Genomic DNA, 26,857 nt, shown 5'->3' with positions numbered 1-26,857 from the left:
TAAGTTAAGCCTTTCATTATCCTCCCCATACCTAATGAGAGTTGCAGTAGGTAGAGAACGGCTCCCCAAAAATGTCCTTGTCTTAATTCCTGGTTATTTTGCATGGCAAAAGGGACTTGGCAGACATGATTAAGAATCTAGAAATGCGGAGACGATCGTGGATTTTCCAGGTGGACTTGTTGTAATCATGGGGTGCTTATAAGGGAAAGAGGGAGCAGGAGTCAAAGTCAGAGAGATTTGAAGATGGAGGAGGGGCCAAGGCAAAGGGATTCAGCAGCATTGAGAAGTGGAAAAGGTCAAGAGAATGGATCTGGCCTGGAGCCTCTTGCAGGAAGATAGCTGTGGGCACCTCCACTGTAGCCCAGTGGGAGCCACTCTGGTCTTCTGACCTCCAGAACTGTAGAATGACAAATCTGTGTCACTTTAAGCTTCCAAGTTTATGGTGATTTTTCTGTCATCAGGAAGAGAGTAATGGAACGTTTTCCTGCTTCCCTCACTCTCTTGATGGGCCACTTGAGGCTGCACCAGTGCCTCCGGCTGTAGCGGCAGGTGCATCCCAGAAGAGAGAAGCCACCTGCGGTGGGGCCTCTCTTAACCTGCAGACCAGGCTAAAGCTTAGTGTCCAGGTCAACTTCACACATCCCGCTTTCCCAGGCCAGGCCACCATTACCCACAATCCCTGAGCTTGTCACATCCGCTTAAGACACAGACTTTAGAATTTGTGCTAGAGTTTTGTGGAATGCCTGCTTCAAAAAGAAAAAATAATGCACTCGATTAACCTCTCCAGGGAAAGATTTAAACTCCAGGCTAATAAGGAAAGACAGATGGAATTGAGAGAAGATGGTAAATTTTAGAACTAATTTGATTAAAGGACCATGGAAACTTTTCACTGGCACATAAAAAAATGACAATCATGAAAGCCCAGCAAAAACCCTCATTATTTTATTTAACATTTTATACATGGACGTATCATCGTGTAGCAAACGCACTGCAGAGGGAGCCGAGAGGCAGAGCCCTGGAAGGGGCTGGTGTCCTTGGTGTTCCCTCCCACATGCACTGCACATAGGCCCAGGGCCTCCGGGTCACTGCAGCCCCTGAGGGTGAGGACAGTCTCACCCGGCAGTGGGGGCGCCAAGGGGATCTGGCACCTGGGGACTGGAGAGGAGCGTTTGGGGTGCCTCAGGGATGGCGGGGAGATGAGTTCTCAGAGAAGGCATCCTCAGAGGGTGTGTTGAGAGAAGTCAACATGGCTGTGCCCTGTACTTCCGCCTCCTGGAATTTGTATTTAACATTGACGTATTCCCAGGAACAAACCGAAATACCAGAGCCAAGACGCAGCCTCGAAAGCCGTGAGCCTGCTATTGCCCTTGCCACGAGCAGCCTCACACGCCCCGCCTGCAGCACGTGTGCCCCGCAAGCCCCGCCCCTCCACCACGTGGTCTACAGGCCCCGCCTCCACCACTACCTCCTCCCAACAAGCCCCACCTCTACCACGTGGTCTGCACGCCCCGCCTCCTCCACCACGCCCGCCACCAAGCTAGGCCTCACTTCCCCACCTACTCCACCACGTGGCTCACGGGGCCCCGCTGCCACAGTTTAGCCGCCCATGGCCTTGTGTTGCAGAACAGCGCAGCTCTAGCGCCCACAAGAAGCGGAGAAGCGGGAGAACTTCCTTCCATTTACTTTGAGGCACCCCAGAGGCCTGCGCAGGCCTGCTCCTCTGGGTTTGGATAAGCCACGGACAGACCGGTGTTGCCCAGGGAGGCAGAAGGAACAGCTGGACAGCGGTGGGCCTGCTTAGATCCTTCCTTACGTGAGTGGACCGACCGACAGCCCTCCTTCCTGAGTAGCAGTGGGGACACCACCCTGCGCCCAGGGCGACTGTGGCCCCTTCCCTCGAGGCTTATCTTCACCTGTGTGAAGGTGACATCGCTTCTGCTTCAGAGAATGCAGTTCAGGCTTCGGACTGCCGGTAGGTGGAAGTTTTGATTCAGTCCTTCTTTTAACAATCCGTAATTCAAATCCTAAGGTGGCAGAGCGTCCGGAGCCGAGCCTGTGGCGTTGGATGGGCGCTGTGCGTCTCTGTTGCGCTCTGCCTGGCGACCGCGGTGCGTCGCGCCGAGGGGTGGAAGGAAGGGACGAATGCCTGCGCCCTGCAGCGCGTTCCCAAGTGCCCTGCACGGCGGGCCCCGGGCACACGCCTGCAATCCTAGCTCCGGGGGAGGCTCGGGGTCCAGGCCGCCCTGGCAGAAAAGTTTGCCCTCCCCCCCCAATGCCCGCGGAGTAGTGTGCGCCTGCTGTCGCAGAGAAGGAGGGAAGCTTAAAATATGAGGGTCACCAGCCAGGCCAGCTGGGGAAGAAGCAAGACGCCATCTCCAAACCACAGCAAGCTGGACTGGAGGAGCGGCTCAAGTGGTAGAGCACCTGCTTGAAGTTTGTCTTGAACGCTCGCCTCACTTAACTTTGGAGAGGATTTGGAATGACTTCGTGTGTCCCCCAGTAGCACGACAAACGAATGTGGCCGGCAGGGGACACGGTGGGTCCTCAAATTGTCCTGCCTTCTCCAACACTCAGGGCGTGACAGCGGCAAGGCAAGCCAGCGCGGGTCCTGACATCTCTGGCTGCTGACCATACAGGGCAGTTTTGGTGCCCTGATCCTCATTTGTACAGCGAGCTTCGAACGTGGTGAATGCCTGTCCCTTCCCACTGTGCTAGCGGTATGGTGAAAATGCTCTTTAAGATAGGCTTATTTCAGCCCAAGGAAGAGGCGACTGAAACAGACCTACAGTTGTGCTGCCCTTGGTAGGTGTGGAGGCCTAGCCCCAGTCACGCGGAGGCAACCTTGGAGGGAGGGGGATCCGGCCCTGGGAAGGAACGCTGTCGTGGGAACAGCACAGCCTTGAAGGGCAACCATGGAAACACAACCTAGCCTTGAACCTCTAGGCCCAGGCTGGATGCCAGGTGGCACTTAAGTAACAGTGCGTTTATGAGCCCAGGCGGCTGTGTAACTGGCTTGTGGGGTTTTAGGAGACAGGACGGCAGGTTGTCCCGTCTCTCCTTACCTCCTGCAGTCTGCTGTGCTGTTGCTTGGAATAAAGCCACCTGTCTATACATGCAGTTGCCTGGTGTCCCATGTGCACTCTTTCAGTTTCCCACCAGAACCACTCTGGCCAAAATGGTGAGCATGACAGTAGGAGACAGCACCCAGTCTACCCTTTCCATGGGACAGTGCCTGACCTCCCTGGGGACTGGACTGTGTGCCTTGAGTCTTTCCTCTTCAGGCCCGTGTCCTTCCGGTTCCTCCACACGTCCTCCTGAATGCCCTGTAGGAGCCTCTGTGTCCATTTCTCTCTCTGGACAGCCCCTGGGTGTTGGGCTAAGTGGGGTGCCCTTGTTCCCATGGGGGGCAGTTCCTCACAATGTTAGAGAAACAGGAATCAGGGAGCTGGACTGGAAGCATGGCTCAAGTGGTAGAGCGACTGCTTTGTAAGCACAAAGCACTGAGTTCAAACCCCAGTCTTGCCAAAACAACAACAAAAAAGAATTGTAGGAATCAGGGAGTTGTGGGAGCCTCCAGGTGGCCCAGAAGAACCACAGTGGACCAGGTGCTGGGGACTCTGGAGCCACACACTTGTCCCCCAAGAGTGGGGCTTGTTGCAAAATGCAGGTGCATGACTCACCCTGGGAGGTAGTGGGGAAGGGGGTGCTCAGGCGGCATGGAGACTGCCAGGGAGTCACTGCGGCTTGCTCTCTGCACCTGAAAGTTTCTCACACATGAAGTTATTTGGTTGACTGACTAAGGAATGATATGAAAAAAGCTTTGGTCAACCAGGAACAGCTGCACAAATGCCAAAAATTACATTTTCCTTAGTTTCTTAGTGTTATCACTGTGTGTCATCATTGCCATGTAACCATCACGTGCTCTGCGCCCATACTTTGTGCAGTGGTTAGCCTGAATGCTTTATGTAGAAGGATTGGGATCCCATGGCACTTTCTTAAGACTGTCTTCCCCGTGTCCATCACCTTGATCCACTGTCTGGAGAGGATCCTGTCAGGAAAGCCCATGATTGTTGGAGTGTGTGACCCATGCTCCAGCTGGTGGTTTCCATACTCCTCAGAAGGTCTGATGACTTGGCTACAGTGGCTGCCCGTTTCCAGGCCACACCAAGTGTCACTCAACACTGATGTGGTTTTCTCTGAGGATATAGACAGAAATAAACTTGGCTTCTCCCACTACACCCTCACAGCACACATCATTTCTGGGGCCCCAAAAGGTATGGAGTCCCTTCCCCACAAGTAGGCAACCAGTCAGCTCTGCAGTAGATACCATCTGCTGACTCTGATCCAATTTTGTTTGACCCTGGCTATTTGGAGACAGTGTCAGACCCCACAGGCTGAGGCTCTGTCCCCAAGACTGATCGGCTCCCTTCTTAGATGCCAGCCGTGGTCCCTGGCTGCTTTCCCTGTGTGTCTGACTGGCCCTAAGTTATCGCTTTCACAACCCCTGCTTCGAGTCAATTAATTTGCTCAAGCGAGTCATAGCTCAGGGAAACACTGATGTCTACCATTTTTTATAAAGGATGTCATAAAGGACACAGATGAAGGGAAGTCCAGGACAAGGTTTGAGGGCTGGGAGTGAGGCTCAAGTGGGAGAGCCACCTGCCCAGAAAGCATGAGGCCCTGAGTTCAAACCTTAGAAGCCAAGAACCAGGGCAAGGTTTGGGGGAAGAGGCATGGAGCATCCAATCCACGTCTTCTCTGGGGGCTGCCCTCCAGGAACCTCCATGTGAGCAGCTGTCTTTGAGGCGTTTATGGAGACTTCACTGCCTAGGACGATTGAAACATGGACAACCATGTAGAGGTGTGATTGGACAAACGTCTGATGTAGAGGTGTGATGATTGGACAAAGAGGGTCTGATGTAGAGATGTGATTGGATAGAGGGTCTGGTGTAGGAATTTGATTGGATTAGGAGAGTCTGGTGTTGAGATGCAGTTGGATAAAGAGGGTCTAGTGTAGAGATTTGGCTGGACAAAGAAGGTCTGATGTAGAGATGTGATTGGACAGAGGGTCTGGTGTAGGAATTTGATTGGAGGGATTGGACAAAGGCGGTCTGACCTAATGCTGACAGACAGGAGAGTCCACATAGACTGCCTTCTCACATTCTTCCTGGCCCCTCTGTGCAGTGTTCCTTCCTCCCAGGTATGGGGCAGCACTGTTCTCCAAAGGGCTTTTCATGGCCTACTTTCCGACAGTTAGGTCAGAGAATTTCTTATGGCCAGCTCCAAGGCAGAAAGACATGGGAAGGTTAGAGTATATTTTTAGCCTCAACAATAACCTTAGAAAAAAGAAATTCTGACTTCAGTGACCTGCCTTGGAGCGAGAGAGAGGAGCAGGTGAAATGAGGCAGGTCAGAGGGATTTTGCTTTCTGAGACTGTCTTTCCCCTTTATTGCTCTGAAGCTATTTCTTTTTTTTTTTTTTGTCTTTTCTTTTTTGGTGCTGGGATCGAACCCAGGGCCTCACGCATGCTAGGCAAGCGCTGTACCACCAAGCTACATCCCAGCCCCGCTCTGAAGCTATTTCAAAGCTGCTTCAGGAACTAAGAACAAAAGGTCGAATATTTATTTAATTTTATTGTTCTGTTCACTTATGAGGCAACAAGGGCTGTGAAAGTTATGAGTCAGGAACTGAAGCCAAAACCCAAAAACTGTGCATCACAACAGTGCCTTCAGAAGCAGCTGAGCTCTGTCTGCCCTTTCGGCGGCAGGACTGCAGCTTTCAGAGGGTCTCATGGGCTTCACTCTTCTCCTCTGCAGTCAGGGCTCACCCCTGGTGCTGGTCCACACTTCCACTTTCATCCTGGCTGCTGTGGGACCCTTTGTAAGTTCAAGGTTGTTTTCTTCTCTTCTCACTCATTCTTTTCTTTGCCTTCTCTTTGGCATTTTCTCTTTTTCTCATGTTGATACTGGATGCTGTCGGTTCTGTTTCAGCTACACTGGTTGCCAACCTTCTGTGGTTGCTTCATTGTGTGAGTGAACTGAGCTGAGTACGGAGGCAGGCTTTGGCTGGCTTGTGGTAAATCTTAGTTATTGCCTTTAAAAAAATACATGAGGCATGGTGGTGCATGCCTGTAATCTCAGCTATGTAGAAACTAGTGGGAGGAGGATTGTGGTTTGAGGGTAGCCCTGGGCAAAAACAAACTAAAGCAAAAAAGGGCTGGGGTGTGGCTCAAGTAGATGTCTGCCTAACAAGTGCAAGACCCTAAGTTCAAACTCCAGTATTGCCAAAAAAAAAATCATGCTGAGATCTTCATTCTCCTTGGACAAGCCCTTCCTTCCCCCTCGAGAATGGATGGGGGCACTGGTTGGTGTCTGCCACTAATTTCATCGAAATTGTGTGGCATTTGGCAGGTTTGCCTCACAGTCTGAGAAGTTGCATGGTTCTGGGGCAGACTGTCTGGTTACATTCCAGCCTTGCCAGCTACTGGCCATGTAAGCTCCAGCAGCTTCCTCAGCCCTTTGGTTCTCAGTCCCTCTCTTCTGCAGGCAGGGCTTAGTAGCAGCACCGCTGTGAGGATGGAACAAGGCAGTAATTGTGAAACGCGTATCTCCCTGCCTGGCACAAAGTAGGTGCTTTTGAAATGACCACGCGGTCACATGCTACCCATAAGCTTCTTCCCAGCTCACTTTGCCCATTTCAGTGGGTGGGCCTCACAGGGGAGCTACTGACCCAAAGGTTGCCTGACGTGTGCCCATGATGGTTTGTTTCAGCATCGTTTAGCATTGTATCTGGGATATGTATCTGGTTGACAATGCTGGGGCTCACAGAGTCCACAGTTTCCCTTCTTTGAGGCCAGGGCGCTGTCTGTCTTCAGTCTTTGCCACACCCACTTTTTCATTCCTGTTTCTTGCATGTGAAGCAGATGTTTCTTTCTCCCTACTTTATCCTGTTTTACTAAAAAAAAATTTTTTTTGCTAAACTTCCACTTGTGAATTTCGTTTGGGAAACCCTTCAAAATCGATCTCAAGTTCCTGTGAATTGCATGGACGGTGGGCAGCCGAGGGACCCCCATCACATTTTCCTTTGTCTGGTAGCTTGGCCTCTTCTGGGGACGTGAACTCACTGGTGGTTGGTATTCTCTTTCTATCATCTTGAGCTTCAGTTCCTCCTAAATTATTCTACCACGATTGTTTTCAACCTGAAGATCACTTTCTTTAACAGAGACGAAGGCCGAATTTGAGCTGTGTAATTCTGCTGTGTCTTCTCTCTGGCTAAAATCCTATTGTGCCCTAGATAGGGGGTTCTTCCTGCTTGCTTGACTTTCTGGCCCTGGTCTGTCTGTCTGTTGGTTTTCAGCCCACCTTTTGCTGTCCTGAATATATTTGCTGGAGGTCAGTCTCATTCTGGCCTTTAATTGTGTTGGTAGTTTTTTTATTGCTTGCTTCCCTGGTCCTCACTCCTACTTCCCAGCTATTTATCTTTGCCTTTCTCATGGCTTGGCTCGCAGGCACAGAAACACTTGTAGAGCCCTCACCCACTTTGCCTGCTTTGGGATTATTTTGCTAATCAATTTCTTAGGCACAATGTGAAAAACACACATTGTTCATGGATTTCCTGCCCTTAGGATGGGATTCTGGTTGGAGGAGCAGGAGAGAGGCCTAGAACTCTGCATTCTCACCAGCCTCCTGTGATTTCGATGTGGGTGGTCTCAGAACACACTCAGCCCTGGCTTTGGAGCAAAAGCTCACAGTCCCTTTCCTAGTTGATGAGTGACCTCCCCTGAGTGCAGGGTCGCCCAGAACTTACCCAGGGCCCTTGTGTGGTTCTTGGTTTGCAGCCAGTCTTAACTCTGCTCCTGTTTCTCCCATTCCAGAAAGATTACCAACTAGGACTGAGTGAGGGTCCTGTTGCCATAAGGATGAACTTGAACCTTTCTCCATCTACCTCCTGAGCCATCATGGCTCTGCTATCCTGGGAGGCGAGAAACAGACTTGCACAGTATTCCCCTCTTGGCCACTTCTAGCTCTGCTGACCCTGTTATTTTCTCCAGAAGTTTCTTTTCTTCCACCTAATGGATCAGTTCTGTGCGGCTGTCACATTAAATTTGATGCCATTCACCAGGGAGGATTGCTCAAGTAGGAGCCTCTGCTTGAAACCACATGGACTTTACATTTTCAGCTTCTCCATGGAGACCTTTGTCCATCTAGCAAGGTAATTACATTTGGATGCTTCTGCTACGTGTAGTTTCTCCTTCTCTTCTGTCCTCTTCCTCCTCCTGTCCTCTTCCTCCTCCTCTTTCTTTTTCCTCCTCTTCCTCTCCTTCTCCTTCTTCAGAGTGTCTCACTATATAGCTCAGGCTGGCCTCAAACTCTCAATCCTTCTGCCTCAGCCTCCTGAGTGCTCAGATTATGGGGTGGACCACCACACTGGCTTCAAGTTTCTCTTAGAGCTCTTAGCAATTCTGAGAGGCTGGGATAGTTTGTAGACACTCAGCCAGCATCATTTAGCGGTCAAACTTTTAGGGACCACATCTGAGTACTGGTAAATGTAAGAACAGATCACGTAACTCCTCAGTTGTCTGGTCTCAGTCAACTAGTCAAATAGTGCTGATCCCAGACTCTCAGATCTCATTTGAGGGGCTGTTGCAGCCAGGACAGGATTGAGCATGGCCCATCCTTCCTTCCTGGGATCCAGTCTCTCTCTAGCTCTAATCATCTGTGTGACTCCACTAAATGACCCATCTCCAAGAGGCCGCAGCAATCTTACTTTAAAGCCAGGGTGACCACAGTCCTCCCCTCAGCAGGTTTTGTGAGGATCATGACATGTGCTAAGAACATAGACCATACCTGGTACATTATAGGTGTTCAGGGAGTATTTGATGCACAAATGGATATCCAAGTATGTCCCATTCATCAGTCTGGCTTTTGATGGTGTCAGACCCTCCTATTCTGAGTATCATTCTAGATCACATCTGTATCTGTATCATAACGTCTTATGATTTGAGGAGGGAGGGTAAGGCGATGGTGGGAATGGAGTAGTGTGGGCAGTAAGTGAAAGGTAACAATGTTAGGTCCATAAGCTATTGAGGTAACACTTAGAAAGTAGCATCCATCTAACTTTTCACCTCTGTCATTTTACAGTTTACAATATGTCTTCTCTCATTTAAACATAAAGAAAAAACTGAAGTGCAGAGAAAGAACTGCACTCCCAAGTGGTCCAGGTGTGTAGCCTTGGATCCATGGTCTCAGGAGCCATTGGAGCAGCTCCCTGTGATAAGCTGGGCTCTTGTTGGTCTTTAGAGGACCTAGCCCTGTGCTGAACATCCAGAGAAAGGCAGCTTTGCTCCAGCCTGGCCATGTGTGCACCTCTGCAGAAGAGTACAGTTGAACTTGCATCAAGATAAATCCTCCTCAAAACATCCCTGAGACAGGGAGGAATGGTGTGATGTCCCCGTTATCCCTCTACTTCTACCCTCTCCCTAAACTCATCCAAACGTCCCCTTTGCTATCACTGAGGGCTCCTTTGGGAAGGTTTTTAATCCCATAATGGAAGATGTGCCCACAAGCATAATCTCTGAGTTGGTGGATTTAAAACAAAGCAGATTAGAGCTTTTCAACTCTAAGTGTGTGAAAACCAAAGCTTTCCTTGTCAGAACTGTTGATGAAAAGCTGAGAGCATTGCTACACTGCACACAGCTGTTGGGGGTCTTATCTAGAGACTATGCATCTGTCTGTCCTATCTTGTGATCCTCATGTTTCCAATCAGCTGCCTGGGTCCTTCTGCTCTACCTGGACAGGTATCATGGGTGGGCAAGGAGAAGCTCTTCCAGTGCTGGCCTGGAGTGGCCAAGGCCTAGAGGCTGCACTAGCAGACCAGAGACTGGCAGCTCTGAGTTGAGAGCCTCTGACTCTGGAGGCCATACTTCCAGCTCTAGATACTCAGGCTGGAGGCTTATTGCTCTGGGCGTTAACCTCCAGTGTCCTCAGCACTTGACAGCTGTTGTAATCCTCAGCTTCCAGCAGCAGTGAGCGGCAGGTAGCAGTGGGCAGTGCCTGCCAGTGTACAGCTCCTGAATGAGCCTTGGGTTTTGGGACCCTCAGCTCCTACAGTGACTAGAGTTATAGCTGTCGGGCCTCCACTGTTGATATCCACAGCCTTTGACAGCAGCTTAGTGTTACAGCTCTTGGGTGTGGCAGCTCCCTTGAGCTCCTTCAGTGACCAGGGCCTGCAGTTTCCCTTCTGGCCTCTTCACAGTCTTTTAACTTCCTCCAGCTTTGGCTCTCCACCCTCTCTGGTGCTCTTTCTGCTTTTGCCATCTCTCATTGTCTCATTGCCCCTCTGTTCCCTATTGTCCCTGCCCCAGCTGCTCTTGGGAACTCTTCAGCTGCCCTCTTGTCACTGCTACTGATGCTGTTGTGGCTTGGGCAGTGACTGTTCCCAACATCCACCATTGCTGCCACTATGGCTCCAGTGTCACTTCCACAGTCCCCTCTTTATGTCACCAGCTCAGCCCACTCTACTAATGATAAAGATCAGAAGAAGGCAAGAAAAGACCACTTGAGAGAAGTCCTTTATTGGGCCTAATGTTCCAACACCAAGGGCAGCACAGGAGGGTGTCTTTCTATCTATCATCTATCTATCTATGCATCTTCTATCTATCTGTCGATCTATCATGTATCTATCTTCTGTCTATCATCTATCGTCTATCTATCCATCCATCCATTGTCTGTCTTTCATCTATCTTCTATCTATCCATCTATCCATCCATCCATCCATTATCTGTCTTTCATCCCTAAATATGTACCCATACATGTTACTGTCAACATTTCCTAAGAATAGGTCTTGCGAACTATTTGCCTGGGCTGGCTTTGAAACGTGATCCTCCTGATCTCTGCCTCCTGAGTAGCTAGGATTACAGGTGTGAACCACTGGTGCCTGGTGATAATGGGTCTCTTGAGGTAACTGAGAGTTCCTGGAGAGTCCCTGAGTGACCCTGGCCAGCGTCAGTGAAGACTGCATTGAAGGAGAACTTCAGAGGCTGGGTGCCATTGGCACCCACAGAGGTAAGGGCACTATCTGCCTCTTCTTCTGTCTTTAAGCCCTTCCTCACTGCCCTATTCTGTCTTCCCCTATGAGCTAGATCTCTGGTCATGGTGTTGTGTCCTGCAGATGTGTTGTAACCTCGCTGTTCTCCTCCCACTGTTGACCTGTTTCTATTTTGCCATTATATAGGGCACTTGTATATTAATTAGCTTCATTCCTTTTGGAGCGTTTTGGGGTCTTGATTGCACTATGCACCTACCTACCTGTCACACCTGTCCATAGCTCTGGTCACTGTTGGTTTATGGGAGAATTAGGAGTAGCTGACTCAAATCTGGTGGAGTCTGGGTGTTTGACTTTCCCTTCCCTTGGTTTACTGTGCTTGACACATGGTAGTCTTCTCAAGAAATGCTGTTGTCTTTCCCCTTTCTAATTTCCTGTTTGTATAAAGTTAGTATTATGGTTTGGATATGAAGTGTTCCCCCCTCAAAGGCTTATGTCCACCTGGGGGTGCTGTTTTGAGAGGTTCTCAGAACTTTAGAGGTGGAGCTGGAGGAAGTAGGTCACTGGGGGTGGGTTCTTGGGGGGTATTCTGGTCCCTTCCTGTCTCTCTGTGCTTCTCTCTGCCATGAAGAAGTTCCTCCAGCGAACACTCCTGCCACCATGATGGTTTTTGCCTGTCATGCCCACCATTTTGGCCAACAGTGCTGGAGTGGGTCCAGTGGAAAATTGAGAGGAAAGCACGTGGGGCTGGAGGCAGTTGTGTTTTGTGTAGTTTTATTGTACAACACTATCGCAGACTGCAGGAAGACTGAGAGAGATGGGCAGAACCTGCCATCCCACCTCTTAAAACCCAAAGCTCGTTACACAGTAGCCTGAGCTCGTAAACACATACACTGTTAAATAAGTTTACTTTGGCATCCAGCCGGGGGCTGATGACTCAAGGCTAGGTTCTCATGACTGAGTTTTCAAGGTTGCATTCCTAAGACAGCATTCCCATGGTTTTTCCATGGTTGCAGCGTTTCCATGGTTGCATTTTCAAGGCTGTGCTATTCCCAAGACAGCTACATTCACAGGGCTGCACCCTCGATCCCCCACCCAAGGCTGCACCTGCATGACTTGAGGGTGTGGTCTCCATATGCTCAGGCACATGGGACCCAGTGACAATGGGCTGGACCCTCTGAAACCATGAGCGAAAACAAATCTTCTAAGTTGTTCTCTCAGGTGTTTGGTCACAGTGACAAAAAAGTAGATAATACAGTTAGTTTGATGTTCTTTTCTGTTTAGCCCACATGGGCTCTTTCCATTTGCAAGAGCTCACAAATAGCCCCATTGTCAGTCTTCAGAAACTTACTTGAGGTCTGCGTCAGGCCCGTGGTCTGCAAATCAGTGTGGCCTTCCATTTGCAGACGCACCCTGTGTCCCTGTTCAGAATACAAGGTGTGTGGGGGATGTTTATAGTGTCTCCGTTCTCCCAGTCCCCTCAAAGGCCACCACAGCAACTACCTATCTCATTTCCACGTCCTTTGGAAGCCAGTTCTTTATCCAGGGTTGCTTAATTTGTTTCAAAATAATCTTCTTGAAAGAAGCTGGGTTCTCTAAGCAAGAGCTAACCTGAGTTTTAAAGCTATTCTATAGAAAAACAGACTTAGCTAGTTTATTATTAGCTACTAAAGATTTTTTTTTTTAAGGAAATAGGCATTTGGATGTTGCTAGGGGGTGAGAAAAAAGCCCAAACACTGAAAGGTAAATGAAGAGAGAGGGCGCAATAGGAAATGCTGCTTTTTCCTGTGTGGCTCTCTCAAAGAAAACGAATAGATTTTTGAAGTAATGTCTGGTCACGGCATGCACAAATAGAGCAGTTCTATCACTCCAGGGGGGAAACAGAGACCTATTGCAATTTTTGTCAGTTTCTCATATTTGAAATTGCTTGTAGGTTCTCTGATGTTTTCCGGTAGTTTGGAAATGTCCACTGGCTTCTGTGACTTTATAGCCATCCATTTATTTCCTCTTTGCTGGCCCTTTAGGAAGAGAAGACAACAAAAAAACCCAGAGCTCCCCAAATTAAGTCTAAAGTAGACTTGGATGATATTACTAGAACCTCCCAACCAAGGAGGAGGAAAGTGGGGAAACAGACAGTCCTTGTGTGTGTGTGTGTGTGTGTGTGTGTGTGTGTGTGTGTGTGTTAAACCCTGGGGCTTTGGGCTTGTTAGACAGGTACTCTGCCACTTGAGTCATGCCCAGCCCTTTTTTGCTTTAATTAGTTTTCAGATAGGGTCTCACATTTTTGCCAGGGCCAGCCTTGGACTTTGATCCTCCTACCCATGACTCCTGAGTAGCTGGTATTATAGGTGTGCACCACCACACCTGGTCCTCCAGCCCTTTGATTTTCAACAGCATCTTCTCTTGCAAGCCAGGTGAGAGTAGTCATCCGCTGAAGTAACTGAGGTTCACCTGTAAACACTCTGTGCTCCAAGGGGGTGGCCTTGAGGTCTCGGGAAAGCAGGGCCAGAGTGAAACCATAAGTAAGAAAACCATCATGGAGTGGTTATTTTGATCTCGTCTGAAGGCAAATGATTCACAGAATATGCTGATCATCACGGAGCCAGACACAGGAGGTTGAAGAGGACCAGTCTGTGGTTCACCCGCTGGGGGCCAGTGAAGGCTAGGGAGAGGCAGTGCTCACAGGCAGAGAGATGACTCTGTGTGGTGGAGACATTCCCTCCTGCCATTATGGTTGAGATCAGAGGCACAAGATCATCTGTACACTGAGGACGGGCGGTGTGGACAAGTGGCTCTCTAGGGGAACAGGAGCTTATGGTCTCCGATCCTCACGACCACTGTGCAAGGAAATTTCTGAAATTGACAATCCCCACGTGAGAAGACCAGGGCTCAGAGGAGTGACACTGTGGGGAGCCAGAGTCCTCAGACCTTTGGACGATGTTTTGTCTCCTGAAAGTCTTGTCACACGAGGAAGTTTAGTTCTCTTTTCTGATGGAGAGCTGATGGAGAGCCTTTCACACAGGCGACTTGAATTCCACGGAGTTAGGTGCTATCACACATACTGGCTGGAGTGTGCCATCAAGGTCACCCTTGTTGATGCCTGTTGACCTCCTGCTCTGAGGCACACTCACCTCCCTGGTGAACACAGCCCTGGATGCCCAGTGCTTTTTCTCTTGGTTTCTGACCTGAAAAGTGACCTCTCTATGACCAGTCTGGCTGTCACAGCGCCTGGCTGTGACATCTAAGAGCAGTTCACTATTGCACTCTGAATTCCAACCCTGGGAGCAGCTGGCACCTCTGGCTCTTTGCCTGCTTTGGCAGAAGGTCCTGATCTGAGAGTTTATGTGATGTTGGAGAGTAGAGACTGGTAGAGACACGAGCGTCTCCTTTTAATAATTTAAGGATCATAAAACCTGCTGCTTTGAGTACAGCTCTTTCTGAAAGAGCTGGGTGGAGATGTTTATACTTTCCACAATGCAGAGACAGACAGTGAAACCAAAGCCCACTTCTGACACGTCAGCATCAAAGCCTCCCCAGAGACTGACTCTTCACAGTCAAGTTTATTGCTTTGTTCAAAATTTCCTGGTGAAGAGGCTTTACAAAGGCAAGAGGAGACGAGAGTTCTTTGTAATTAGTGTGCGCTGCTTGGATGTGAGCGAGGACTCAGAAACAGTTTGTTCTTAAACATCCTAAGTACTTCCCATTGTAATCTTCCTAAAGCGTTACTCTGTCTAAAACAGACTCTTCATCTGCACGCAGCACAGAGATTAACTTCAGTCAGCCCTACAAGCTGATGCTGTTTGAATTGCTCAGAACTGAGCTGTCCGAATGTAGTCATGGCCTCCATATAAAGTGAGACAAGGGAAGTTTCACAGAACAATCCTCAGGTGGACATAAAGACGATTGGATTCTACCATAGATGTCTCTCCCATCTCAGACCCAGATCGCTTTCAGCTACCTCCAGTGCCACCCTGTGCAGACAGCCACAAGTCAGATCGTTGTAGTACAGGATGACAGTGGGCTGACCACTGGAACCTGGTGTGGAATCCTTTAGTACACCCTTATACTACTGTACCAGTTTCCAGTGCTGGAATGTGGAAAGCCCCTCCATCCCCCAAATTCCCCTTGTTTTCCAGCAGGGCCGTGCAGCAGGACATTTGCAATGCTACAATCCAATCACTTTAAGGTCAGACATTCCGAGAGGCACAAGCCTTTGATGTGGGCTTAACTTCTGAGTATTATGAAAATTATGAAAATTTAGTACCAAGTAGGAACTTGCTTGAAAGATCTTCCAGCCTCCTGGGAAATACTTAGGCGTGAAGTGCTGACTATTTGGGATCATTTTTTAATAAACATGTCTCCATGTTGGCATGCCAAGTGGGGCATTTAGAAAACCACGAAAATGAGCCCATTCATAAAATACGGCATTAAGGAGGTGACTGTGGACTTTGCAGATGGGCTCGTGTGGGAAAGAAGTCTTCTTTTAAGGCGGGTGCAGGGGCTTGCAGCTCTTTGCTGCAAAAATACAAGAGCAGAAACCCAAGTTGTTGAGCTGTTTTGAGATAACAGCTACAGAGAGGGCTCCTTCTGGTTCATCCATATTTCATTAGGGCAGCAGTTTAAAAATTCATTAGAGACACCCATCTGTAGCTAGCAGCACTCTTTAGGGGGCTCACACAGCGATCAGATTTTTGAGTATCATTTTACACGAACAGGAAAAGAGAATCGTTTACAAGAATTAATAGCATGGAGGAGAGAGGCTGCCTAGTGCATATCAGAGCACACCTTCCACGTGGTTCCGACTCTGGCTCCCTAATTCCTCAATGGCCCATCTCAGCTGGTGCTCCAGCCTTGAGAAGGAGAGAAAGCAGGACTCAGAGTTGGGAATTCTCTGCATTCTACATCCACACTCACAAAAGAGCAGAGAATGTAGGCTGGGCGGCCTTGTGATCCTGTGTGTGTGACATTCTGAGCACGAGGGGATCACGTGGGCTGGGAGCTTTGTCACTGCAGAGAACGGCTGTGGTCACAGTGAAGCAGTTGTGGTTTAACTTTGCCTTGAACTCCACCATCGAGGGCATCATGTTCCAGTGCCTTTCATTCAGAATATTTTTGTCTTTATTGTGTTTCCGAATTGAAAATGACGCTAATCCTGAATGATGGTAGAGGAAACACTCTCTGCTTTTCCAGGACCCACAGCTGAGTCTGTGATTAGCAGGTGAAAAGTCGTGCACCTGTATTAATCCTCACCTTCCCCCCCAAAAAAAAATCAATGAGATTTGAGTTTCTGTATGTCCTCATGGAGAGAGAGAGAGAGCTGTATGCCTCTTAGGAGAGAGTAGGTGACTTTTAGAAATGGGGAAGAGGCTCAACGGTCTGTGGCAGATTTGTCTGGGTGTGGCACGCATTTCCACTCCATGTGGTTGGTGCAGCTCCTGAGGAGGTGTCCGTGACTCTAATTTAGAGAAAACTGCCCTTTGTATTTGGGGTTCATAAGTGTCTGCAGTTCAAACTAATCACTGTGATGCAGGGTATATTTGGGGGTTATTTATTTGGTTTCCTTCAGAGACTGTCTGCCTGGCATGGTATAGAATGGTTAAGTTCCTAATCTCATGGAATTCTATGGGGGAGCCCCATTTTACAGATGCAATAATGGAGGCAACAGGGAGGCAAGTCACTTGTCTGCACTCACTCAGAAGTGGCAGGGCTAAGTTGTAATCCATACCCTTTACCTTCACAAAGTCCATACATCCTGTGCATGTACATGATTTTTAGGTAAACTTTTTGTTTTGGAATAATTGCAGAGTCATAGAAAAGATGCAAGTGGTCCAACTTAATCATGGCACTTTTATTAAAATCCAAACTCACATCAGCACAGTAAACTCAGCTACAGGTCCGATTTGGACTTCATGTTTTCCCACCAGTGTCTTCCTGCTCTGTGGTACATGCAGGGCTTTTGACCTTTGAACACAAGGGGCTGCTGAAGGGTGAACTGTTGGCAGTCCAGTTCTGTAACTGGGGAAGTGAAGAGGCCCAGGCAGCGATGCCCCCTGGCTCCTTCCTGGTGGGGCCCATTGTCTGATTGAAAGCAGAAGCCCTATTTAGGGTAGAATTTTAAAACATACAGACTATACTTTATACTCTATCCTTATGTAGCATCTGGTAACTCATCCATATTTTAAGAAACAAACAGACAAAAAACCCCCAGACAAACAGAAAAGGTTGTCCAGAGAACATTCTACAAAGAAACAGCCTCTGCATTGTTGAGATGTTAGGGTTATGATGCATGTGGACTTCCAGTGTAGGAGATGTTAAATAGGACTTTCCCTTAAAGCAGAAGTTTCTGGCCCTGGCTGCCCCCCAGGACCACCTGGGGAGCCTCAGGAAACCTGGCAGCCTGAGTTCCACCCCTGACATCGTGGTTTCAGCCCTGTGAGTGTGGCCTGGACTGTCATGAAATTAAAAGGAGTGGTTCTAGTGCCCAGCCAAGTCTAGGAACTCCCTATCCCAGAATCTCAAGAGTCTGACCGAGGGTGACAAGTGTCCATGTGCTCCAGAGAGCATTGCTGGACTCATCTGGCACATGTGGAGTGGACCTGATGTCCTGGAACCACAGTATGTTTTCACTTCTTTCCCTCCTTCCAAGACCTCTCCTGACATCGGCATCTCCTCCCACTGCACCTCTTAGAGACCATGTGCTTACAGTCTTTCCTCTCCAGTGCAGCCCTGCCTGGCCCTGTTCTGAACCTGTAACCACTCTGGTCCTCTCCCAGAGTGCTGTCCAGCTCAACCTCCACAGCAGGTCCCTCTGCCTCAGTCTTGGCCTCTACAAACTCTGCCTTCCTGTCTCTACCTTGTGTGTTTGCTGCCCCTGCACTGGCTGTGACCTCACCCTCTTTCCTGTCCGCCTCCAGGGACCCTCCTGCTCACAGCTTGTCTGTGTTCGCTTGATGATAACACATCTGTCCAGTCTGTCCATCTTCCTCACAGAGACGTGAGCTCCTGGAGAGCAGGGACATGACTTTGGAAGTTATTATAGACTGTTTCGTGGTTATGGAGATTATATTGATAGGTAATTATACGTTACTGTATGCATGGGTTTTACACGTGCCGTCTGACAAGAGAACCATCAGCTGTCATAACCGCTTGGCTCTGGAAATTGGATGTTGCCCTTGAATTGCGGCAGGCTATATGTGTTCCTTTCCATACCATTTCAGAATAATACAAGTCAGCAGCTTGAAGGAGCGGGTCTCTGGATATGACTTTGACTTTCTTCTTTGCTGTTGGATTCAAGCTGAGTAACTCAAAAAATTGGTCTGCACTGGAGCTCGAGTACAATCAACACAGATGAAATGACCCCACTCTCCCCAAGGGTGTTTGTCTAAGAGGAGTTTAATGCTGTTAAATGCATTAAGGATAGGCCTTTAATGCAAGCATCTCTTTTAATGTTTATTCGTCCTCTAAATGAGCTACGGGGCCTGGGGTGATTTGAGTGCCTAATAGACAGCTGTTAGACCCTGCCATGGGCCCTGCCTATCTTGAGCAGAGGACTGTCAGCTAGGCAGCTGGCCTGGCTGCTCTATGCTAGCCTGGTTGCTTTGAGCACTCTGTGAATTCCTTGAGGAAGCTACATTGCAACCACAGCTGCATGCTGCCAAAGCACAACTCTGATTCCAGAAGAAATTATTCCAGCCATGACTGTTGCAAACAGCCTGCACCTGATCTTTGCTATCACAACTTTCAGTGAACCCCATTAGCCATTTCTACTCTATTTCCCCTGGTGGCCCAGCAGAAGGACTGGGATTGGTGCAGACATAGTCCTTCATTTGCATGAAAGTCTGCTGTGACTGGTGCAGACCCCCCTTGCCACATCCCCTTTCTGGCTATATAAGCAGACTGGTTGGCCCACTTTTCTTGTCGGATACCCTTCCGCACTTCCCCCTTGGCACTGCAGCATTAAGCCCAATAAAAGGCTTTACTTGAGAGGTCTTTTCTTGCCTACTTCCAATCTTTATCATTAGTAGAGGGGCTGAGCTGGTGATACACATAGAGAAGGAGGCAGTAGCTGCTGCCCCAGTGGAGGCAGTGACAGTGGCAAGCAGAAGGAGTGATGAGGGCAACTGAAGAGATCCAGGGAGTGGCTGGGCAGAAATGATGGGAGCAGAGATACCAAGGGGTAACAGAAGTAGAAATAAAGTGAGAGTGTGACCTGCTGAGGCTGATGAAAGATAGAAGGCTGTGAAGAGCTGGAGAGGAGAAACTGGGGGCCCTGGTCAATAGGAAAGTTCCAGGGAGCTGCCTAGCCTCGAGGGCCAAGGGTCTTAGGCCCTTACAAACTAGCTGCTTGAGGAGCCGAGGGTCCCAATCAATACCTGAGATGTGTTCAGGAACTGTAACACCAGTAAACACAGCTGCTGCTGGAAGGCGAGGATTATGACGGCTACCAGGTCACTCGTGGGATAAAGCCCAGAGCAAGTATCCTCCAACCTGAGTATCTAGAGCCATAAGTCTGTCTGCTAAAGCCTGGAGCAATAGGCCCCTAGCTCTTAGGGCCTGGAGTTGTGAGCCTCTGATATGCCAGTCCAGCCCCTAGGCCTTGGCACTCAAGGGTGTGGGACCGCTAGCACTGGAAGAGCCTCTCCTCACTCAGGATTTCAATCTGGGTAGAGCAGGAGGACCCTAGCTGATTGGTAACAATCATTTTCTTAAAATGCAGAGTGTGCCTTTTGTTTCTGACAGGAATTGAAGGTTTATGGCTGCACCCACTTCTTTCTCTCGAAATACAAACCATCTTTTCATTCTGATCCCATGAGGTGGCCTTTTGGTGGCACTTGGGCAGAAGTCCTTCAGGCACCTGGCTTTTGCTGTGCCAAGGGCTAAGAGCTGTCACATCAGCCAACTGGACTAGCCAGGCTGCCCCGTCAGTTAACTTCAGATCGAATTCTCTTTCCTGTGTGATGGAAGCGCACATTCCACTCTTGTGACAGTTTGTGTATGTGACTGACGTCCTCTACGAGAGCACCAGCAGTTTGAGGACAGGGATGGTGTCTCGTCATATGAGCCTCTGGTGTCCAGTAAGGAATTGATTCCTGCAGTGGATTTCAGGATTAAGATGGAAGCAAAATCAAGGCTGATTGTTCCTCACCAGGACTCCATCTTGAGCACAAGGTGCTTATTCTGTTACTCAGAACCATCAGGTGCTCTCTGATGTCCAAGCAGGATGGACTTGCGCTCAGTAAATGTGTGCACCTGTTGGACTTGCATCCTCTGGAAACAAGTCAATCCCCGGGGATGTGTGGTTTCTTTCTAGTTCTGACTCTGCCACAAACCCAAATGCCTTAAGAGCTTGTGCCTGCCCCGTGACAGATAGGATTAAAAGTCCTTCCATGAAGGGAATATGCAGCACTCACATATACTTCCTCCACGCAATCATATCCAAGTCACGGCTGTAAAGCCTTGGTGTCCCTTCTCTGCAACAGCTCATGGTGGGCAACCCCCTCTGGAAGTCCACATTATCCCTTGCAGAGCCCTCAGTCGTGGGGGCCGAGGAGTTAGTGATCTGCCCACGCTCACATGTGCATTCTGTATGACTGAACCTTGATAAGAAGATCTTCCCAATAAATTCATGAGAATCTTGCTTTCTCAGACTGCATGTTTTAGGTTTCATATTTAAAAATGGCATCTGATTGACACGTATTTATTTCCTCTGTATATTAGGATCTTTTTTGGGGGGTGTTTACAAGGATGCCAGAAAGCTCACATATAGAATATGTTGTAAACAATTCACATACACTGAAGAGAACATCTAACAGTGCTCGTGTTAACAGTACGTAGAGTGGTGAGAGATGTGGGCTGTTGGTGAAACCCTGTGAACTTGCGGGGGCGGGGGGAAGGGGACAGAAGCTGAAGGGTGGGAGGATTTGGACAGAGGAAGGAGGGCACAGGGTTTCTGCCCCATGGCTGGTTAATGTTAGCTTTTCCCAGTGTCCTCCAGGCAGATTTTCTGGGCACTTGGCGTGTAGATAGAGTCCCTTTCACATCTGTGTCTGCTCTGAGCTCCTGCCTGCCACTTCCTTTGGGCCCCCCAGCTTGTTGGGCTGGGTGGGGTGGGGGGGTCCTGCACATCTAGGCCTAGCAGGTCTGGTGGCGGGGAGATGAGGTAAGACATCTGCCTCTTCTCCCTAGAATCTTATTCCTTGCAGAGCAGGAGGCTACAGAAAGCGCGACACCTGTGTCTCCCTCTCCCTGCTCAGCCGTCCTCGCCTAGACTGGCAGAAGTAAGCTGTCTCTGGGCTTCACAGAGCAGGGAGGAAACAGCTGTTTCCTGGCCACTCTGCAGAGTCCATGCCCTTTGGCCTCACTTCCCTTTCTGCCTGTCTGAGCCTCTTTCCGGAGCTCAGGCATGGAGAGGAAGCATGGCTTTCTCAGATTGAGAGCATCACACAGCCCTTCCTCAGCTACAGGCCTGAGCAGATCCAAGAGGTACAATTTCAGGCAGGATGGATAAGTGAGAATTGATTTCTGGGCACAGGGAATGCCATAAGCTTCCTCAAAAACCAAAAGCAAAAACAAACAAACAACAAACAAAAGCAAGAAAGAAAATGGAGTGGAGAAAAAGGGAGTCTCTTGTTATGGAAACCGGGATCTTTCTAGAGATCTCAAGTCTGCCCATGCGGGTTTCTTCTGCTCTGAAAGTTCATCCCAGAGGTGCCCTCCATGCCTGGCTGTCAGTGCCTCTGCCCTGCCCTCTGCCCTCTCCTCTGGAGGCTGTGAGGGAGAGGGTTTACCTTGGCCATCTCTGGAAGGCCCACGGCAGGGGCCAGGGATGGGATCCTCCACTTTGATAAACACCTTTCTTGTGGCTGGTCTCGGTTTGTGGGCCAGCAGCCTGTGGTTCACAAAGCTCCCCAGAGCCCTAGCAGGAGCAGATGACCCATGAGTAACTGGACTCTGACTTGTGGCCTCAGAGCCCCTACTGAGTGATTTCAGACAAGGCCACACAAGCATTTGAAAAGAAACGGAATTTCTTGCAGATTATTTTCACTTAGCATTGTTCTTCTAACCTTAGGAGGTTATTTGAGTGAGTGGTACTTGGATTAAAAAAAATAAAGTCTTTTAAGCCAAAAGATGATACCAATTTCATCAGACTCTTTCTCCAGTTATTTTCATTTGATAACTAAAGACAGAATTAAGTGTTTTCTCTAACTTCATCTTGGATTCCTCGTTCTTTAGAGAATGTCTTGCCAGTTTTACAGAGGTGTGAGCATCCTTTCTCTGGGCCTTCCTTGTCCTTTCTGCTCTCCCCAGACCTAGCCTGATGCTCATGGCTAGTTGGGCTCTTCTGCTGCCTGAGCAGAGCATGTCCTCAGATGATGAAACACCGGAGGGAAAGGTGGGGTCCCCGTCTGGCTGGAGCCAGGGGGCCACCCCTGGCCTCCTGATGATTCCTTCCGCACATTTTCCTCAGACCCTCCCCACTGGTTCTGGGTTTGCATGGCCTTTTCTGCTTCCTGTCATTTATGCTGTCACCCCAGCTGATGTACTTGGAGGAAGGGGAAGGGAAAGAGCGACTTTGGAATTGGACAATCCTCAGTGTGTCCAGGTGTTCGGGGGCCTCTGAAGCTGTCTGAGCTTCAATTTGCTGTTATGGAGGAGAGTGGTACAGAGCTTCAAGGAGGTGGGGGTTAAGTGCCTCTCTCCCTCCCTCCAACCTGGCTTCTACTTCCTAGTCCTTGCTTCTTGTCCTCCCTCCACTACAAACTTCGGAATTCTGTGTACTCTGGGCAGTGTCAGCCCCTTAGGGTCTTGGCCACTGTTGTCCTTATCTGCTTAGTCAGGGAACTAAGCGGTGGGCCTCAGTGCCCATGTCCCCAGGATCATCGGTGTCTCCTCACCTGGGACGTGTGTGTGCCGTGGTTGTGTGTGCCGTGGTCGTGTGTGCCGTGGTCGTGGATCCTCGGTGCTGAGGGATTGGGTGGGCCTGGCTGTTTATGTTCTGGTCATAGAGAATGCCTGGGCCTGGGTCAGAGGTCTGCCCCACTAATTGCCATGGGCCGCTGTGTAAGGACAGTGTGTCCAGTGCTGCCTGAGGGGCTTTTATGCCTCCATTGTACCCTGACTGTGACACGGCAGGACCTGGAGTGGGAGCACTTGTGGGCCTGGATACTCAGAAGACTTTGGCCTCTTGCAGGGCCTTCTCGGAAGCCACCTTCTCTGAACGTCAGCTCTCCTGACAATAATGAGAAAGGTGTAATTCTTGACCTGGAGATTCACACATTTTTGTTAGGAAACAAATGAGTGACGAAAACGCATTACGAGCAGCAGTGCAGTGTAAAAAGTGCAGCCAAGCCTTTGATCATAAGCATGCATGAGGCACTGTTCTAAGCTGTCTTTGTGCAGTAACTCATTTAGTTCAATGCTCGCAATAACCTAGGAGAAAGGTCCACACAACCAGTAGGTGGTACAGTCAGGATTTGAATGAACCAGGCAAGGTTATCATTTCTAATTCTGCAGCTGGATAGGCGGGGAACTCAGCTCCTGGTTTGGAAAACACAAGCCTCCTCTGGTTCATTGTGTGAGCTGAAGTGACGGACATGCATTGTGCCACAGCCAGCCACCCAGGGCCCCTAGTCACCGGTCAGGTGTGGGGACACCGGTAGCTTAGATTATGAAAATTTGCATGTCACTTAATGAATGGCTGTAATAAATGATTGGGATTCATTCTGAGATTTTAGATTGATGGCTTTCCCAGTCTTCTGCAAGACAGATGGGCTGATGCACCAGGGGAGATGCAGGGGCTTGGGAGCTCCTAGGCTGTGCCTCCTGTGTTCATGCTGACTTCCTTACGGTAGGGCCAGCTGCTCTGCTGTCAGAGGCCAGGACGCTGGACCTGTCCCTGCTCACTCAGGGTGAACACTTCCTGAGGCTCATCAGTGTTTCTATGCTGGATTAGCTCTGGGGCCACTAAACCACTGTCCTTGTCAGGTGTACCCAGAGATGACAGTTAAACCGGGCATGTCCTCCTTATCAGTGTCCACTGAGACGCGCTGCTTTCCTTTCTCTTCCCAGGCAGCCGGGATTGCTCACCGCCAGCAGTCTCCTTTCGGAGGCGGAGGTTGGCACGGAGGCCGGGCTACATGAGAAGCGCGGCTGGGCCAGGGATCGGGTTCCTCTCCTCAGCAGTGGGCACACCATGCCAGGCCCCAGGAAGCCTGAGCAGTGAAGAGTCCAGGGCTGGACAGTGCAGCCTTGACTTGAGCAGCTGGCAAGGCCCAGGGGTGGGGAGCCCTGTTCCCAAGGACTTACCAGCCACTACTGTGGTCCTGGTAGACCCCCTAAGCTCGGCCCAGACCTCTGTGAGAAGAACCCCAGTGGGCTTTGGGGTTCAGCTTAGACCTGGCACCGGCCTGCCTGATAGACAGACCAGGCCATGTGGCCCCGGGGATGCTGGGTGTCTGCAAAAGCTTTTATCCATGGACACTTCTGAGGCCAGAGCAATGGGCCTGTGGCCCACAGGATCTTTGGCCCCAGTGAAGGTGAGTGGCAACAGATGTAGTCTCAGGAGTGGCCCACAGGGCCCTCCAGGCCCTCCTGGCTCCCAGGACACCTTTACCTCCAGCTTTAGCTTCATTCAGCTGTCTCTTGATCCTGGCTCTGCTGGGGAACGTGGAGAAGCAGAAGGTTGCCCACCATCCAGAGAGGCTGAGTGCTCTCATCGGAGTTCCCAGGAGATGGGAGACAAAGCTGCCAGCTCAGATAGGCCCCACGGGGACCTTCAATGTCTCTCTCAGACCTTCAGTCTCACAGCTACTCAGGGCTCTGCAGACTCGGCCCAGATGGCAATGAGGAGCTCCAATCCACAGTGCGACACACTTTCTTTCCTGGATGTGGACCCTGGCTCCTCCTCTTCCTTGGATTCCTCGTCAACTGGCTGTGGTGGTGACAAGGGCAGCAGCTCCCAGGATGCCCACGACTGGGACACCCTGCTCAGGGAATGGGAACCTGTGCTGCACACCTGTCTGCTGAGCCACCACAGGCAGCTGGAGGTTGGTATCTTCTCTTCAGTGGGATCCAGCTCCAAGCTGGGAAAAGGTGGGGAGTGGGGCTGGGAAGATGAGGTCTCTCTGTGATGGCTGCAGAGGTGTGGCTGCACTGCCGTGTCCTCTTAGTTGGGACACAAATGTTCTCTATCTTTTCTGTGGCTTAGCCGTTCGGATGTGTTCTCTGTTATGCCACAGACTCCTCTGCAGTCCCTGACCCTGACAAGACCTGGTTTATTCAGCACAGAGAGCGGGGGACACTGAGTAGACTGGAATTCAATTAGAAGTGGGGGCACCCTGCATTGGGGTGGCCCTGACCTTCACTTGTCTTTGCTTCTCTACCCCATGGCACCCCAGGCAGAGGGAGCTGTCCTCCACAGAGTTCTGGCCATTACACACCTCTGGGTCTTAGTTTCTCTGTTTCATAGGACTGTTCTGAGGCTCAGACAAGGATGAAGGTGCTTTGGGGTTAGGATGAGCTGAAATGTATGAGCTATAGCATCAGAGAATTTCTGCCCATTACCTAAGAATGGGGTGCAGCTGAGTGGACACAGCCATTCTATCCCCCAAAGTCCCGGGGAAATCCAGGTGGAGACGCTCTGAGACCTATTAGGCGCCGGCTCCTCCTTTCATTCTGGTGTGTGCATGTGTACCCATGTGTGCATGTGTACCCATGTGTGTATGTGTGTGTGTATGTACCTGTGGCAGGGAGGTAGAGCACCCACTCACACAGCATTTGGTAGGAGAATCTGAGGATGTGAAGTTCATTCCCTTTAGTTGCATTGCATCTGCTTCCCATTCCTTTCCTGGAGCCTGGTGTGCCCAGCCTTGTCCCTGTTTGTCCTGTTCCAGCATCAGGGACAGTAGTCGCCTCTGATTTAGGACTCAGAGTGCCATCGGGTGGAGATGTGGCCATTATTCTGCGAGACACGTGCAGTCTGGGGTCAGACCTGTCCAAAGCTGGCGCTACTGCCTGCTCTCCACTCCTGTTCTAAGGGCCTCATGCCTGCTGATCTGAATGACCAGAGTCCACCCAGTTCCTCAGCCAGAAGCCACCACATGCCCACACCTTCTCCCTCTCTTCCACATCCTTCCTGTCTGCAAGCCCCTGGTCCTGCCACACCTTCCTCTCTCCACCCTGGCCACGGCCCTGGCTCAGGTCCTTGCTGGCTTGTACCAGGGTTTTGTAAGAGTCTCGACACAGTCATCTTCCCCAGTCCACTGCAGGGCCGGCAGGGTCAGCTTCCTGCATCACTGGCTGGTATGCTGGGCTGTGGCTTGGGGCCTTTGTTGGCTCCTTGCTGCCCTCAGGACAGCATCCAGGCTCCTTTCCTGACAATGGAGGCCTGTCCCAGCCTTCTGCTGCCCACACCTTCTTCCTGTTGGTTCAGCTGTGTGGTGTTGCAGTAGTGCTGAAGGCACCAGGGAAAACTGCCATCCCTACCCTTGCTCTTGTTTCTCTGCCTGTGGTGACTTCCTCCCTTTTCCCCTTCTTTTCTCCCATAGCCACTTCCTTGGGAGACCTTCCCTATCCAGACTAAATGAACCCCTCCTTCCTTTCCCTTCCCGCAACCACTGGACATGCCCATCACAGAGCTAACCACTGTCACTCATAGTGTGTGGTGCACATCCCCCTGCAGCCAGGAGCCCTGCAGCCAGGATCACTCCTCTCACACAGCTCTGGATTCTGATGTCCACTGGTGCATGATGAGTTTTTCAGTAAAATAATTGATCTTGTTCAGATGGACCACCGATACCTAACTGGTGAGTTTCCT

At 50.1% G+C, this 26,857-nt stretch overlaps 1 protein-coding gene across 11 annotated transcripts in view; it reads left to right on the top strand.

Annotated features, from left to right (window-relative positions):
* Nucleotides 1-26,857, top strand: part of Disc1 (DISC1 scaffold protein) — a 247,190-nt gene that overhangs the window by 30,185 nt on the left and 190,148 nt on the right. For all 11 annotated transcript variants that reach the window (XR_012442231.1, XR_012442228.1, XR_012442230.1 and 8 more), the window contains one exon: nt 24,112-25,088. Coding sequence is in view for 6 of the 11 variants with exons in the window: in XM_074056876.1 (XP_073912977.1) it covers nt 24,112-25,088 (977 nt within the window). In the remaining 5 variants the exon portion in view is untranslated. The remainder of the gene's footprint in view (nt 1-24,111; nt 25,089-26,857) is intronic.

The sequence above is a fragment of the Castor canadensis genome, chromosome 15, assembly GCF_047511655.1.
Source record: "Castor canadensis chromosome 15, mCasCan1.hap1v2, whole genome shotgun sequence".
Taxonomy (NCBI): Eukaryota; Metazoa; Chordata; class Mammalia; order Rodentia; family Castoridae; genus Castor; species Castor canadensis.
This window is presented reverse-complemented; position numbering and strand designations above follow the sequence as displayed.